Below are 17183 nucleotides of genomic sequence, written 5' to 3' on the forward strand. Positions count from 1 at the left end.
TTTCTTCTTGGTTCTACAGGAGAGATTCCCAAAGGAACTGATTCAAAGGGTATCCTGGGTTTTCACTTTTGAAAACACTGCCAGACTACAACATGATAAATATCCTTAACACGGCTGTACTTTAGATATGAAAATTGTCAAGAGAGTAAATCCTAAGAGTTCTCATCACCAGGACAATGTTTTCTACTTCTCTTATTTTGCAGATCTGTGAGCTGACGGATGTTCGCTAAACTTACTGGGATCATCATTTCATGACGTAAGTCACGTCATTACGCTGTACACCTTAAACTTACACAGTGCTGTATGTGAATTATACCTCAATGAAACGAGAAGGAAAATAAATAAATAAGAAAACATGGCCAGACTATTTTTCCCGAAAGACAGCAGCATTAATACTCCTGACGGCAATCCTATGGAACTGTGCACTTCCCAGCAGGCACACCAGCACTGGGTATTATCACTTTGTCTGTGTTTGAGAGAGAGATAATGGCAATGCTACAGAAGGTAATGCCGACTGACGTGGTTACTCAGCAGAAATGTGGCCCCACGTAGTGCTCATTCCACAAAGCACTACCAGTTCAAGAGCATTCTGGACCCACACGAGGCTAGATGACTGTGCGGGGGCAGGCTGTCCCTCTACAGGGCCCTGAGATGCCTTCCTCCCAAGCTCCTCCCCTTCCTCGCGAGCTGCCTCCTGAGCCTGCACCATCCTCATTTCTGAGATGGATTTCACACCCAGGCATAACAAAGATGTCTTTGTCACTAGGAAAGAGGGAGCGACTGTTGCCAGAACATTCTGGGTTCTGTTCATTCAAATCTCCGTGTGTGTGGGGAGGAGGAGGGTAGAGTTGGGCAGGGGGACGGGATGCTTCCCGCTCTGGGGCTACCTCATGGGTAGATGCCTTGAGCAGAGCTGGAGCAGCCCCAAACTCTCTGGCGTTCACTCACTGGTTTATTCCACAAATGTCTGCTGAGAGCTTACAACGTGCCAGGCACTCCGGGAAACACTTTACATTTATCATCGCGTGTAACTCATGCCCAATGCCTGATAAGAGAAGTAACACCATTAACCCCATTTTACAGATGTGAAAACTGAGGCTCAAGGAGATAAAGCCAGGACCCAAGGTCATACAGCTAACGAACAACACAGGAACACAAAGGAGGGGCAATTAACTAACTTCTAGCCACCTGTGCAACACCCCAGACCCCAGCTGCCATGTTGTTCCACCTGGGCTACCATGCAGCCTCCTCCCTCTGCCTCCACCCTGCCCCGCTACAGTCCATTCTCCACTGGTAGCCAGAGGGATCCTGCGACAACTAAGTGAGATTCTGTCCCTCCTCTGCTCAAAAGCTCCAAGGGCTCCCACCTCACTCAAAGTAAAATGCAAAGTCCTTACAATGGCCCATAAGACCCTGTACAAGCTGCCCACCAGCCTCCCCCATCCTTCCGTTACCTCCCTGACTTCACCTCCGATTCACGCTTCACCTGGCTCACTCTACTCCAGCCACTCTGGTCTCCTTGCTGTTCCTGAAACATGCTCCTGTCTCAGAGCCTTTGCACTTGCTGTTCCCTGTGCCTGGAATGTTCTTCCCCCAGACACAGAGGTTAAGCCATTTTCCTAAGGTGACAACACCTAGAAGGGGCAGAACCTGGATTCAAATCCAGGTTGTATGGCCTTAGAGAAGACAAAACACACACGATGGAGCCTCCAATGAGAGAAAAGGATGCTGTGTGACCCTCAAGCCTTTCTGGTTGCTGAACCTCTCTGAGCCTCTGTTTCCTCATCCATAAAATAGGCAACGTTGGAACATCTTCCCCGCCAGATTCCTGGGAGGTTATGCTGCTTGAGACATGTCCACTGAAGACATCTCACACATGTGGATGCTGATGCTATTATTAGATCCATGGAAAGAGCCAGAACAGTCAGGGAGGACCTCTTGAGGAAGCAGCATATGAGCAAGGCTTTGAGGTAGGATGTGGAAAAGCCACGGGGGACTGCAGGCAGCCCAAGTGACAACAGGGTTCCCTGCGACCCAAGACTCGGGAGAAGGTAAAGGCTTCCAATCTGGGATGATGGTACCAGCACAGAGGAGGAGAGATGCTCCCAGCTGGCATCCCTCCCCTTCTTCTGGTCCCAGCACCCTGGAGTCTTCCTTCCAGGAACCATGGCTCCCCCACTGCCATGTGGTACAGGTGGGCCCCTCACCCAGACCTGGCCAGTCAGTCTCAGTGATGGGCACATGACTCAAGGCAGCCAATCAGAGGCCACCCCAGGACAACAGACAGACCCTCCCTTAACACAAGCCAAGCAATTCCCGTCTCTGCTGAAGGCAGTTTAAGCTGGGTTTTCTGTCACCTGCAACCAAAGAATCTTGACAACCAGCATTTGCTCATCTTGTGAGCAAGAGCAGTGCTATTACTGTTGTTGTTATAGTTGTTGTTATTACTGTTGTTGTTTTAAAATCTTCTAGATTTGGGAGAAACAAAGCAGGGGAGAGGTTTCCGCGGGGCTGCACAAGCGCAGGAAGACACCAAGCCTGACTGGGATGGTACCAGGATCCTGAAGTCCAAGAGGAGGCCCCAGTAGCTGAGCTACTGGGTAGCTGAGGGAACCCCTAACACCCTTGTAGGAGCTCACTGCTTCCTCTCTGGGGTTTGCACCCCAGGATCTCCCAAAGGAGCATAAGTACAGAACAAGATTCAGGAAGTAGGACAGATGAATGTGGCAACCTCCAGTTCAACAGCTGATGTTGCAAAGGAAAAGAGAATGAGTGCCCACAGGCCACAGGAAATGGAAGTCAGGATAAGAGAGTCACCCTCTCTAAGAGACAACAACCTTCTCCCCCTCTACTCACCTCAGAGAATAGAAGGACCACCCACAAACTACAAGATGCATCTCAAACTCAGCTGCCTAATATACCCTGAGAAAACCATAATTCAAAAAGAGTCATGTACCAAAATGTTCATTGCAGCTCTATTTACAATAGCCCGGGGATGGAAACAACCTAAGTATCCATCATCGGATGAATGGATAAAGAAGATATGGCACATATATACAATGGAATATTACTCAGCCATAAAAAGAAACGAAATTGAGCTATTTGTAATGAGGTGGGTAGACCGAGAGTCTGTCATACAGAGTGAAGTAAGTCAGAAAGAGAAAGACAAATACCATATGCTAACACATATATATGGAATTTAAGGAAAAAAACGTCATGAAAACCTAGGGGTAAAACAGGAATAGAGACACAGACCTACTTGAGAATGGACTTGAGGATATGGGGAGGGGGAAGGGTAAGCTGTGACAAAGCGAAAGAGAGGCATGGACATATATATATACATTCGATCCCTTTCACTCACACATTCACTCCCTCGACTCATACTAACAGAGCACCCATTATGTGTTAGGTGCTGGAGGGGTGTCAGTGAACACAGCAGACCATATGACATATCCTAGGGGAGTAGACAGACACTCATCAAGTAAACAGACAAGATTATTTCAGGGAGTGACAGGTGCCAAGAAGAAAACAGGTGTGGTGATACAGAGACCGTGACTTGAAGGCTCTCTGAGGAAGTGACACTGGAGTTACAGCTGAACAAGAGGGAAGGACCCCTGATGCATGGCACAGTTAAAGGTGATGCAGGCAAGAGGAACAGCAAATGAAAAGGTTCACCAGCCTAGCAAGTTCAAGAACAGAAAGAAAGCTGATGGGACCAGGACATAGCGAATGTAGGGAGAGATGAGGTTGGCATGGTGAGCAGAGTCCAGATCACAGAGGCCTTGTAAGCCACAGCAAGGAGTCTGGATTCAATCAACCTCAATTTCCTGGTCCCCTTACCTTTAGCACAATGGGGACGGGGAAGAAGGAGATCCTTTTTGATTGCCATTGCCTCATCAAACAAACCAGAATGAAATGGCAGGATATTAGACCTAAACCCAACCCTGTCAGTAATTACATTAAATGTATGTGAGCTAAATAGTCCAATTAAAAGGCAGAGACTGTCAGTATGGATAAAAAAGCAAGATTCAGCTCTGTGATGACTATAAGAGATGGACTTGAAATATAAAGACACAAAGAGGCTAACAGGAAAGAGACGGAAAGCAGAAAGCATAAGTGAGCTGGCATGGCTATATTAATATCAGACTAAAGAGACTTCAAGACAATGAGCATTATCGGGGTGAAGAGCAGTATTTCATGATGATAAAAGACTCAATTCATCAGGAAGACATAATCATAAACATGTATGTTCCAACAAAAGGACTTTAAAGTAAAACTGAAAGAATTCAAGGAAGAGATACACAGGCCTACAACCATAGTTGGAGACTTCTACCAGTAACTGGTAGAACAAGGGGACCAAAAGTCAGTAAGGACACAGAAGACCTGAACAACACTATAAACCACCCTGATCTAAACGACATTTGCTGAACATTCTACCAACAACAGAGGAGTCCAGGCAGACCTCGTTTTATCACGCTTCACTTTATCATGCTTCGCAAATATTGTGTTTTTTACAAATTGAAGGTTTGTGGCAATCCTGTGTCGAACAAGTCTGTGGGCACCATTTTTCCAACAGTATTTGCTTACTTCATGTCTCTGGGTCACTTTTAGTAATTCTTACAATATTTCAAACCTTTTCATTATTATATTTGTTATGGTGACCTGTGATCAGTGATCTCTGATGTTACTATTGCAATTGTTTTGGCATTTTTTAGCAATAAAGTATTTTTTAATTAAGGTATGTACATTGTTTTTTTAGACATAATGTTATTGCACACTTAATAGACTACAGTATAGTGTAAACATAACTTTTTTTTTTTTTTTTTTTTTTGCGGTACACGGGCCTCTCACCGTTGTGGCCTCTCCCACCGCGGAGCACAGGCTCCGGACGCGCAGGCTCAGCGGCCGTGGCTCACGGGCCCAGCCACTCCGCAGCATGTGGGATCTTCCTGGACCAGGGCACGAACCCGTGTCCCCTGCATCGGCAGGCGGACTCTCAACCACTGCGTCACCAGGGAAGCCCTAAACATAACTTTTATATGCACTGGGAAACCAAAAATTTAGTGTGATTCCCTGAATTGCGACATTCACTTTATTACGGTGGTCTAGAACCAAACCCACAATATCTCTGAGGTCTGCCTACACACATTCTTTTCCAGTGCACAGGGAATGGTCACTAAGGCAGACGTATGCTGGGTCGTAAACCAGCATTTCAAAGGGCTGGAAATCCACAGAGCCTATCCTCTGAGCACAACAGAATTAAATTAAAAATTACTAAATAATAAGTTATCTGAGAAAGCCCCAATATTTAGAAATCAATACCAACCAGCATGGCTGCCGCAATCCCTGTTCCACCCTTAGGGTGACAACATATGACACAAATGTCTCCTAAAGGAGGGAGCCATCAGGCACTTGCCCCATGGCCAGGTCTGAGCCTAAACCCCCACTAGGAGGGGGGAGGGGACCTAGGGGAGCAGACGCTCCGGGCTCATCCTCAACAACCCAATCAGCAAATCACTTCAAGACATACCAGGGGTCTGTGTTAGAGAGACCAGGTCCTGCCAGGGAGGGAAGTGGCATCCCACCGACATCCCACTTAAGCCATCTCGCTTAAAATGAACCCAATGACTCCACCAACCAATCAATCCACCTCACTCAGGGTCCATTCTGGGGGAAAAAACAACATACAGTGGTCAAGAACATGAACTTTGGAATCAATCTGAGTTCAAATCCACCACCTACCATGGTGGTAAGCAGAAGCCTGAGATGGCCCCCAGGTGTCCTGCCCCCTCGTGTACATGCCCTGGAGGATCTCTTCTCCTTTTGAATAGGTGGGACCATGCAGCTGAGTTCATTCCTGTGATTAGGTTATGGGAAGGGGCCATGTTTAAGGGGGCACATGACAAGGACCTGAGGGCAGCCTCTAGGAGGTGAGAGTCATCACAAGCAAACAGCCTGCAGGAAAATGGGGACTTCAGTCCTACAGCCACAAGAAACTAAATTCGACCAAGAACCTAAGCAGAGGCCCCCAAGACTCAGACAAGACCACAGCCCTGGCCAATACCATGACTGCAGCCTCGTGAGACCTGGAGCAGAAAATCCAATTACATCATGCCCGGAATTCTGACCACAGAAACTGCAAGGTGATTATCAATAGGGCTGCTTCAAACGACCAACTGTGGAGTAATTTGTTACACAGCAATAGATAACGGATACGTCCTCGCTTGTGATCCTGGGCAAGTGGCCTCACATTTCTGGGCCTCAGTTTCTTCATCTGCACAACTGTGAGAATGCAGAGGAAGCAGGATGTGTAACAGCCTCACCCAGGAAGTAGGGAATGGTTTATTCCATGTCTACTCAAATCTGTGGAGGGACCTCAGAGTGGGGTGCTGGGGGGGCTTTAACGCATTTTTGAGAAGTTGACCATTTTCTTTCTATCCTTGAGTGGGTTCCTTAGGGAAGGAGATGGCTATTCTCTTCTAGCTCCAAATGCCAGTCATCCCAGAGATGCCCTTGTTCCCAACTGCCTTCAGAGTACAGAGACCAGGAGTCCGGGGCAAGGGGCCACTTGGTCAAAATGAATTCAGTTGCTTATTTCAAGCCCCAGGAATGATCTGAGGCACTTTTTTCAAGATGAGGCCCTGTAACTGTCCTTGTACAAAAAAATAGGGGAATACTAAGAATTTAAAACATAATAATAATTTTAATGAAAGAACGACCACCATTGACTGGAGCCTGGCCATGTCCCAGACACTGAGCAAAGTGTCCCAACCCATTTACAGATGAGGAAACTGAGGCCCAGAGAGGGGAAGATCCTTGCCTAGGGCCACACAACCACTGAGGGGCAGAGACACAGTTCAGACCCAGACAGTCTGGGCCAGACCCTGGACCCCAAAAGTCCACACAAAAATATTTAGCAGTTATATAAATCAAGATAATCACATTATTTAAAAAATATATTAACATGTATACAGAGGAGAGGCTTTTTTTTCCCTTCATTCAACAAATATTTAATGAGGACCTACTATGTGCTAGGCATTGTTCTTGGTGCTAGAGAGACAGGATAAATTAAAAACCACCCAGAGAAAAGGAGACAGGAAGTGGTGAGTGGGGGTGGAGTACAATTTCAAATTAGAAGTGGGGGGGTGGTCAGAAAAGACCTCATGGAGACCATGACGTTTGAGCAGAGGCCTGAAGGAGTGAGCCACAGGGATACTGGAGGAAGAGCATTCCAGAAAGAACAAGTGAGAAGACCTTGAAGCAGGAACATGCCAGGTGCATCTGAGAAAGGGCCAACAGGAGATTCTGGAATTAGATGGCGGTGATGATTGCACAACTTGTGAATACACCCCAAACCACAGAATTGTACGCTTTAGGGGGTAAAATTTACCATGTATGAATCACATCTCAATTAAAGAAAAAAAAACTGTATTGAGAAAAAAAGATGACTAGGAGAGGGATGGGAGAAGTGACAGGGGCAGGATATGCAGGACCTTCCAGGCCACTCTAAGGACGTGGCTTTTACTCTGAGGGCAGTGGCAGCTACGGGAGGGCTTTGAGCGGTGCAGCGGCACGACCTAACTTAAGTGCTAAGTAGACTCCTCAGGCTGTGTATGGTGAACAGACCATGGGAGGCAAGGGTGAGAGCAGAGGAGGCGACAGCCAGTTCCAGATGGTGTGTCCCTGGGCAAGTTACCCTCTATGCCTCAGTTTTCCTCATCTGTGAAGTGGGTCTGAAAAAGACATTTCCCCCAAGGGCAGGGGTGAGAGCTGACACCAGACAAAGTGCTGTTATGATGGCTGTAAGTGAGGGTGGAGTCCAAGGTGCCACCTAACAGTTTTTAATCATACAAAGCAGTTTCTTGAACAGAAAACAAGGGGTGCCCCCTCCCTCCCGGGAAGCAGGAAGCCATCTCACCCCCCAGGGGCTCCTCAGCCCACTAAGACTCAAACCCAAACTGCTCACCATGTATGTGAGGCCCATGCCACCAGGTCCCCGCTGCCCATGCCAACCTCACCTCCCCTCCAGTCACCCTGGCCTCTTGCTATTCCTCAAACAAGCCAAACATGGTCCTGCCTCAGGGCCTTGGCACATGCCATTCCCTCTACCTGGAACACACTTCTCTCGACTCTTTCCACAGCTGGTTCCTTCTCTGCCACAGGACTCAGCTCAGATGCCACCTCTTCAGAGAGGCCTCTCTTGACCACCCCATCTCAATAGATGCCACCGTCCCTGTCACCAACATATCCCCATTTTATTTCCTCCTTGGTGCACCCACTCTCAAACTGTGTGGACTTGAGCAAGTCACTCAACCTCTCTGGGCCTTAGTTTCCCCACCTGCAAAATAGGTATAATGGTGGTCTCTACTTCAGAGGGTTGTTGCAAGGGTCCAAAGAGATAATTCACATAGTACCTGGCACACAGCAGGGCCTCAGTGGATTAGTTTATCGTTATTACACTTCTTGTCACTTTCCCAAGTGACCTCTTTTTGTACGGTCCGAAGATTCTATGAGGGCAAGAACCTTGTCCATCTTGTACTGGCCACATGCCAACACCTAGCCCAGTGTCTGGCACTTAGTAGGTGCTTCACGTCTGTTTATTGAGTGAACAAGTGAATTTGTGAATGTAAGCACTGACTGCCCACACCGCGCTCTGACCCTGGCCTTACCCCTCCTGAGAGTAGCCCCTTGCAGAAGTCACCCACCCTCTCCAGCAAGGGGAGGAAAGACCTCAGATCTCCGTGGCAACTGGCCACCTGCCTCTACCAACCTTCAGTGGCCCTAGTCCCGCCAGCCTGAAATAGCCTCACCTCCCCTGGCCCAGAAACAAGGGATCGGCTGTCAGCTCCACCCTGGGGAAGGAACCAGGCGGGTAAACACAGATTGTGTGTCTGACCACAAGACAAAAGAGGGGAGGGCAGGCAGATCCTCTCCTGGTCCTCCAGGAGCCGAGAAAATAAAAATAAACCTAAAATTCCACACTCGGCTGGGAGGCTGGAGGGCTTCCCTCCTTCCTCAGGGCTTCCTTCTGTGGCAAGGACTTCAGGGAGGCTGACCCTGCCTCAGCACTCAGCTGTGCCAGGTGCATGGATGACCACACTCAATCCCTGCAGCCACCCTAGGAGGGCTACGACCATCTTACAGATGGGGAAACCAGGGCTCATAGAGGCAAAAGGACTTGTCCAAGGTCACAGGGCTGGGTTTCAAACTCAGGCCATTTGTCTCTAGAGTCTGTGCTCTTAACCATGAACCCAAGACACATTGCGGAGTGAAAAGAACAAACCGTACCATGCCATTTATGTAAACACATTCACATTTACACATACACATCAATGCTATACATGGCTATGTAGGCCTGTAAATGCCCTAAAATGGTCTGAAAGCAGAGCTGGTGGTCAAAGGAGGTTTTAGCCTGTGATTCCCAGCCCGGGGCTATTTTGTCCCCAGGGGACATGTGGCAATGTTTAGAGACATTTCTGATTGTCCCAACTGGGGGAAGGGGATGCTACTGGCATCTGGTGGGTAGAAGCCAAGGCTGCTATTAAACATCCTGCAATGCACAGGACAACCCCACAACAAGGAATAATCCTGCCCAGTATGTCAATAGTGCCGAAGGTTGGAAGATGGGGGGATTCACCCCAGACCAGGTACTAGGGCTGGAAATGCCCCCTGTAGAACCTGTTTAAGGAGGATGTTGAATCCAGGCTAAAACACAAATCCCCAGAGAAGGCCCCCAAGCCCTCTCTCCCCAGAACTCTCAGGTTGGAACCCTGACCAGCTGCAGAGTCACCACCCTTCACCAGGGCTCACCTCCCCCTTGGGGCCGCAACTGCTTCAGGGGGTCCCTCCAGGCGGGTCTCAGACCTTCCACCCCCTGGCTTGCTCGCAAGTTCTATGTCTCCTAAATTCTGGGGCAAGAACCAGCTCTGACCTCACCTGGTGCCTGCGAAACAAAGCCAGTGGGACACCATACTCTGGTTGCCCACCTCTCACTAGGGTTCCAGCCAGAGAACCTGTGTCTATTGGAAAAAAGAAGAGAAATCACAAAAATCTGGGAGGTAAAGTTCTGCAGCAAGGCATGGCTTACTTCAAAGACTCAACTCTTGCAAAAGCTTTAAGACAGGAGCGGCTGTAAAACAGAAAGGATGTGGGTTTCTTAATCTGAGGGTGTGGCCCCAAGCCCAACAGCTCTTCTGTTCACTGGCCTGATAAAGGGGGGATACTCTCTAAGAAAGAGATGCCCACTGAAGCCTCCAGAAGCCAGGGACACCAACCCCATCCATCTCTTCTTAAAGTGACAGAGAAATGGTCACAAGAGCAAACACCAAAATAATAGTGAATGGATGTCCGGGATGCTTATTTGAAGAGCGCTCTCATTCAAATACACGAGTTCTAGCCTCCCTGAGTCATCTTTCTCATAAGGACAAGGACCACGTTTGCCCTGTTGATGGCTGCATCTTTGTGGCCTAAAACACTGCCCGGAATATACAGCAGGTGCTCCCTATACACGTACATGCTGAGAAAAACAGTCTAATTTCGTTATGGCTTTACCTATATGTAGCTCTGTTTGCAATACACAAAAGATGGGCCTCATCTAACTCTTACTGATGCTTAGGTTTTTATCAGCACAAAATTTTCACTTGCTTCCTGAAAATGTTCAGCCCAATACAAAGTGGCCTGGTCCTGGCCCTCTAGCATCCTGAGCTCAGATAATTTGGACCTTTTGGCTTAATTCTTGCCCACCTGGGCAGCCCAGAGGCCTCACAAAGACAGTAATTTGGGTCATGAACACAGCACCATGTTGGGGCAGTTAAGGGTAGTGGTAAAGAATGGGGACTATGCAGCCAGGCTACCTGGGTTTGAATCCCAGCTGGGTCAGGCTGTGTGACCTTGGGAAACTGACTTGGCCTCTCTGTGCCTCTGTTTCATTTGTAAAATGGTAAGCACAATAATACCTGGAACTTTTGAGCTGATACACAGAGAATGCTTTATACGGGGCTTACAAACATCTAGCACTACATAAATGTTAGCAAAATTATTATTACTATCGCTTTGCATTCATCTAATAATCATGCTGAAAATACAATTACTTCCATCGGCGATTTGTAAAAAATATATTCTCATACATATGCATAATTTTACGTGGAAAGGGCATTACAAACAGCCTTTCTTAGAACATTTGTTCCTTTTTCATCTTTCTGCTTGCCTTTCTTCACAAGATACACGTCTTTCCATCTTTTTCTCCAAACTCCTGTAATGTTATACATACAACGTACATCATATTATGGTTAGTGTTTTTCCCAAGGCGGAACTTCTTAGCATCCTACTTTGCACAACACAAGCTTGTGAAAACCCCCCACATCACTGGTTAGGTCATTCTGCTTCAGTGACCATGGAATTTAAAACGTACCCCCCCCCGGCCCCACTCCCCAGCACTGCTCCCTAGTGTCAGACTAGCACTACAAAATCTTAAAAAAAAAAAAAAAATAGTGACAACACAAAACCACACAGTTTCTTGTTTTGGCAAGCAGAGCTCCAATGAAAAGAAAAGCTTTCGTCTCCTAACCCCAAAAGCAGAACCACAGAAAATATTCTGGGAGCTTTCTGCCCACACCCCCTGATCCTCAGGGACCCTGGCCCAGCCAGCTCAGGCAGACCCTCTGGGTGCCTGAGAGTGACAGGTCTCTGTCCTCAGCCAAGGGGAGCCCTTCGGGGGGGCTGCTGACCACCCACTCCCCACACAGGAGTCCCTCAGCTCATCAGCCCAGGCTGGATGGCACACCCATCAGGGGACCCACTGGCATCTACCCCTGGCGTCAGAACCCCCACTCCCCTTGCAGGCAGAGACCCCAAACCAATCCAACCAAGAGGCAAGTGGGTTCAAGGCTCACCCGGCCTCTCTTTAAGGGGGAAGACTTTGAGCCCCAAAGAGACAATCTCAACTGCCCCCCATTGCTGCACATCCCCCAAAAAGCCACCAGAGCATTCTGGGCACCTACTTGTGCCTGGTACAGTGCTAAGAGCGTTAACCTCAGGCTCACTGAGAATTCAACAACACCCCTATGATGCAGCAGGTGCTGTACTATGCCCATTGTACAGATGGGGAAACTGAGGCACAGAATAGGCTGGTGACCTGCCCAGGGCCACCTACAGGCGGTGTGGAGTAAAGCCAGGATTTGAACACCAGCAGCCTGGCTCCAGAGCCCCACATTCAACCCTCACGCCATGAACAGACACAGAGTGCAAAGGAGGAACCCAGCAGCCTGACGTTTCCATTCTTCTAAGTTCTGCCCGTTGTGCGGAAGAGAGAACAGGAGTCACAGAGGGGAAGTAACCAGAGGAAGCACAGGCAGAGGGTAAGGGTCACAGAGACCTGGGTTCGAATCCCAGTTTTGCCACCCTAATAAGGCAGGTGTCAAGCCCATTATAAGCAAGAGGTAGCCTGCGAAGTGGCTAGGGACATGAGTTCTGGGGTTGGCAGCTGTCTACATGACCCAGGGCAGCTCACTTAAACTATCTATGCCTCAGTTTCCTCATCTGCCAATGGGGATAAGGACAGCACTTCCTTCATAGGGGTGTTGGAAAGATCAAATGAATCGATAGAAGGGTAAACGATGAATCAGTGTCAGTTCCTACACAGTAATGACTGTCATTGTTATTAGCATTGTTAACACTGCCCAAGAGTACACATGGTGCACCCAACACAGCCGGGGCTTCTAGATGTTGAGATCCAAGGTTCAGCCAAAACCCGGGGCATTTTCTCCCACAATCTCTATGGGGTCCCCCAAGAGAGATCCAGCATCCATACAAGAGGGCTGTCCTTGCCTTTCCATGACTCTTCAATAAACACACAAAATACAGCACCAAAGTCATCAGTCCCCATCGGAGATAGGGGAGGAGGTGCAGTCCAGTTCCTGAAGGAGGTGGGCAATGATGGGGAGATTCTAGCAGAACCAGAGAGCCCCAGGCCTGGAACCAAACAAAACCACTGGTTCCGGAGTGTAGATGGTCAAAAGGAAATTCACTCAGAGTTCCTGTCCTCCTTTCAGTGCTGACTCACATCTCACTTCCTCCAGGCAGCCCTCCCTGACTACTCCTGCTTGCTAGATGCTAGAATCCTATCATCTTAATCATCTGTAATATTTAATTATCATATAACAATTAATGATAATAACTAATATTTAGAAATGCCTTACTACCTGCTAGACACTGTTCTAAGTGCTTTATATATATTTATATAACTCACTTATCCTCTTAAAAACCCTATAAGGGGGCTTCCCTGGTGGCGCAGTGGTTGAGAGTCCGCCTGCCGATGCAGGGGACGCAGATTCGTGCCCCAGTCCGGGAGGATCCTGCGTGCCGTGGAGCAGCTGGGCCCGTGGGCCGTGGCCGCTGGGCCTGCACGTCCAGAGCCTGTGCTCCGCGACGGGAGAGGCCACAGCAGTGAGAGGCCCACATACCGCAAAAAAAAAAAAAAACCCTATAAGATCTATTATCATTCTCCACTTCACAGATGAGGAAAGTGAGGTTCAGAAAGGTCAAGCCACTTGCCTAAGGTCACACAGCCCAAGGACCCGACCCCAAGCAGTCTGGCTCGAGGCCAGCCTCATACCTGGATTTCTGTAAACACCCATTTTGCCACCCTTGACTAGAACCTGGCCCTCCTCGAGAGCAGGAACTTAGAACTGGCTTTTCTGCATTTTGCACAATGCTCAGTCTACCCCAAAGGCTTCATTTCTACTGGCGACAGGACCTTAAAACAAGGGACACAAGGAGGCCAAGGCAACCCTTCCAGACCTGCCTCTGCCACATGGAATTAAAAGCAGGGAGGGATTACCCAGCATTCTTCCGAGCGGGAACAAGCCCTTAGTAAGTATAAAGGCTGGGAGGAGAGAGTGGGAAGACAGGAGAGAATCAAACCTGCAAGCTGCCAGCCTCGCTGCCATGGAAAGCCTTGGTAATTAGCAGTTCGTGAAGCTCTAAGCCCTGGGTTTTCAAAACTGAAAGATCTTGGGTTGTTTAGGGACCGTTTCTGATGGAGCCAAAAAAGAGAGAAGAGGTCTCCTACAGCTCACAAACGAGGTACCGCTAGTCGGGTTACACAACCAGTCTGTTTCTGGCACCAGCTTGGGGACACCCAAAAGGACAAGGCAGAAAGAAAGCCTGGATTCCCCTTCCCTCATTTGACAAGTGGGGAAACTGAGGCCAGGACATGTGCACGACTGATCCAAGACGTCCAAGTCGGAACCAGCTCATCTCAAAACTGACAGGTCAATACAAAACAAACAAACAAACAAAAAAACTGATGAGCTCAGCAAATTCAAAGTGTCAAGGAGATAATATGGAAGTAGAGAAATCTTTTTTTTCCTGTTTCTTTAATAATAAGGATGGCTGATTCCAATCAATTTCCATCATTCCAGCTTCCTCAGACCCTACACGTGAACAATTTACAACCACAGTTAACCCAAATGCCATCTCTATCTGTTCTGAAAGGCATCACACCATCCAGAGCAAGGACGTGGGAGGAAGACGTATATTTTCTTTCCTATTAATATAAAAATCGGCTCGTCTTTCCTCTTTCCCTTCCAGACTGAGAAGCAGGGAGTGGCTAGAAGGAGAAGTGAGGAGTTCCCTAGAATCTGACGTTGCTCAGAGATACCAGGGCTGTCTACATCTTTAATTCAGAAACTGCCAGCTTCAAACTGAGCAGATTCTTTTCTTTTCTTTTCTTTTCTTTTTTTAACTGTGAGAGAGGGAGGGATGGGAAAGAAAGGCCAACCCTGCCTCATTCTCACAGGCCTTTCTAGAAGGGTCCTTTAGCCAAATGGTTTTCAATGCCTCTGCACAACTCTCCTCCCCGCCCATCCACCCCGCAACACACACACCTCTTTTCACAGAGAGAAGGGCTCTGTACTCCTTGAGTTAAAACTCGGACCTCACACAGCCTCAGCTGCACCCCCAAGCCACGGGGGACCCCAGAGGATGCCAGAGTCTCCCTCTTTCCCCCGGAGACTGAGAGCTGTAAAGCCTGGCTCTGGGGTTTCTGAAGGAAACACCAACCGCCCCCGCCACCACCACCCCCCAACCAGCCCTTCCTGAACCAGGATTAAAAGACTTCCTAGAGCAGAGAAGGGAGTAAATGAGGTCCCAGCAGGAGGCTTGGAGATTAAAGCCCTCGGAGTCTCCTCATTTCCAGCAAGGCTCACCCCACTCCCACCCCCTAGCCACTTTTCTCACTTCCTAGGAGAGTAGGGAAGTGGCCCCTTCCTCCCTCTCACAGAGAAAAAAAAAAAGAAGAAGAAACAAAAAAAGAAATGCAGCCGAGAATAGGGGTTTGGAGCACTGGCTCGGACTGCCCTGGTTCAAAATCCGGTATCCCCAATGAACCAGTTGTTTGATTCTGGGCAAGTTACTCAACCTCTCTGGAGCTAAACTCTCCCATCTAAAAAATGAGGGAAATATTCGTCCCTACTTCACGGGCCACTTGTGAAGGTTCAACCTTCTCATGACAAACGTAAGCGCCTGGCATATAATAAGCGCTCAGTTATTTTACAGAATCTGACGCTGTGGTTTTGCAACTTGGAGTTGGGGATGGGGAGGATGGGACTGAACCTTGGAGTCGTGAGTTCGAAACCCACTGTCCCCAAGCTCCAGCAAAAGCGTGTGCGTCGAAAGAGGGGTCCTACCCCGGGGTTTTGTCGACCTCTGTCCCTACTCCGGGCTTTGGGTTTTATCCTATTCTCCTGGGCGCTTAGGGACTCTGGGATTTCTAGGGTCCGTCCTAGATGAGTAGTCTGTGATGCACTAGGTGGCGAAGAAATCCCCGGGGGAAAAAACCGCAAGCCCAAGCTCCCGGCGCCTGGCTCCCAGAGACCCTGCCTCACGGATGTAACTAATTTTAAAACTATTTGAAAGGCGGAGAGGGGGAAAGAAAAAGACAAAAGGGCAGCGTGCCGTGGGGAGAAACGGAGTGAGGGAGACCCCGGGTCGGGGCCGGCCAGGGAGGCGACAGCCCAGCTCTGGAGGAGGCCGCCCTCCCCACGTCTGAGGCGATTCTCGCGCCGCCCGGGGGCCATGGCCACAGGTTGTGGGGACCACCCCGCGCCGGAGGCCCCTGCGCTCCGCAGCGGGGCTGGCGGCCGGAGCGGAGGCTGGACCCGCGCTCCTCGGGCTACACTCACCGACTGCAAGAAGCGCAAGGTGCCCACGTAGTCCCTCTCGGTACCCAAGATCTCGTTGAGGACGCAGAGGCGGAGGCGCAGCTGGCGCTCCGATTCCCGGGCGGCCGCGCACTGGCCGGAGATGGGCGCAGCGGCGCCGGGTGCCCGGGGGTCCAGGTGGGCACCGTCCCCAGCCCCGTCGCCGCTGGGACCGCTGCCGCCGGGCACCTCCATCCTAGCGCGGCCGCGCGGCACCGGCTCCTTCCCCCGCGCGGAGGTCGCGCCGAGCGGCGACTCAGGCGTCCAGGCACCCCATCCCGGACGGGGCGCGCCGGCGGGCCGGGCTCAGCGGCGGGCCCGGCGCATGGCGCGGCGGGCGAGCAGGCGGGACTGGGGGCGGGCGGCCCGGGCCGGGGGCGGAGGCAGCGCGCGGAGGCTGGACAAGGGGCGGGAGGGGGCCGGCCCTCGGGGCTCCCAGACGGCTGGCCAGGCCGCCGCCTTCCCCGCCGCCAAGGGAGCGTCTGCCAAGTGCCACGCCGCGCTCGGGCCGCAGAGGCGCTCCGCGCGCTCAGTGGGCCCCTTGGAGACGCGTCGCGGCGCTGGGCTGCTACGTCGGAAGCTCGGCCCGGCCTGAGCTGGGCGCCCGGGGCTCTTGGGCGAGAGTCTTCCGCGAGGGGCCCCGCGGAGACCCGAGAGTCCGAAGCAGTGCGGCCTCCACGGCCAACGCACCAACTCCGTGCCCGGACGCGTGGCGCGCCCCCGTCCGCCGCGGGCTACGCCACTCCCACCCTGACACACGCGACACCCACCGCGCGCAGCACAAACACGCAGGTCCGGTCGCCGGCAGCCGCTGCTCGGGCTGAGTCAACACCCTGTTGGAAAAGCTGGCAGCGGAGCCGCGCAGGAGCAAGCCCTCCCCACCACGCGCGCCCCCGCCGGCCCCAGGAAGAAAGCGGTGACCCCAGCCCCTGCCTTTGGGACACCCAGGCCTTTGGGTGCCCTCGGGCGCTGCCACGACCTTGG

The 17183-nt window shown here is 50.5% G+C and overlaps 1 protein-coding gene across 1 annotated transcript in view; it reads right to left on the reverse strand.

Annotated features, from left to right (window-relative positions):
* Window positions 1-16394, reverse strand: part of PREX1 (phosphatidylinositol-3,4,5-trisphosphate dependent Rac exchange factor 1) — a gene marked incomplete at both ends in the record, with an annotated part of 192336 nt that extends 175942 nt beyond the window's left edge. Inside the window, one exon of the mRNA XM_079720103.1 lies at window positions 16182-16394. Coding sequence (XP_079576229.1) covers window positions 16182-16394 — 213 coding nt within the window. The remainder of the gene's footprint in view (window positions 1-16181) is intronic.
* Between the last annotated feature and the right edge of the window lie 789 nt (window positions 16395-17183).

Source organism: Hyperoodon ampullatus, assembly GCF_949752795.1.
Source record: "Hyperoodon ampullatus genome assembly, chromosome: 14".
Taxonomy (NCBI): domain Eukaryota; kingdom Metazoa; phylum Chordata; class Mammalia; order Artiodactyla; family Ziphiidae; genus Hyperoodon; species Hyperoodon ampullatus.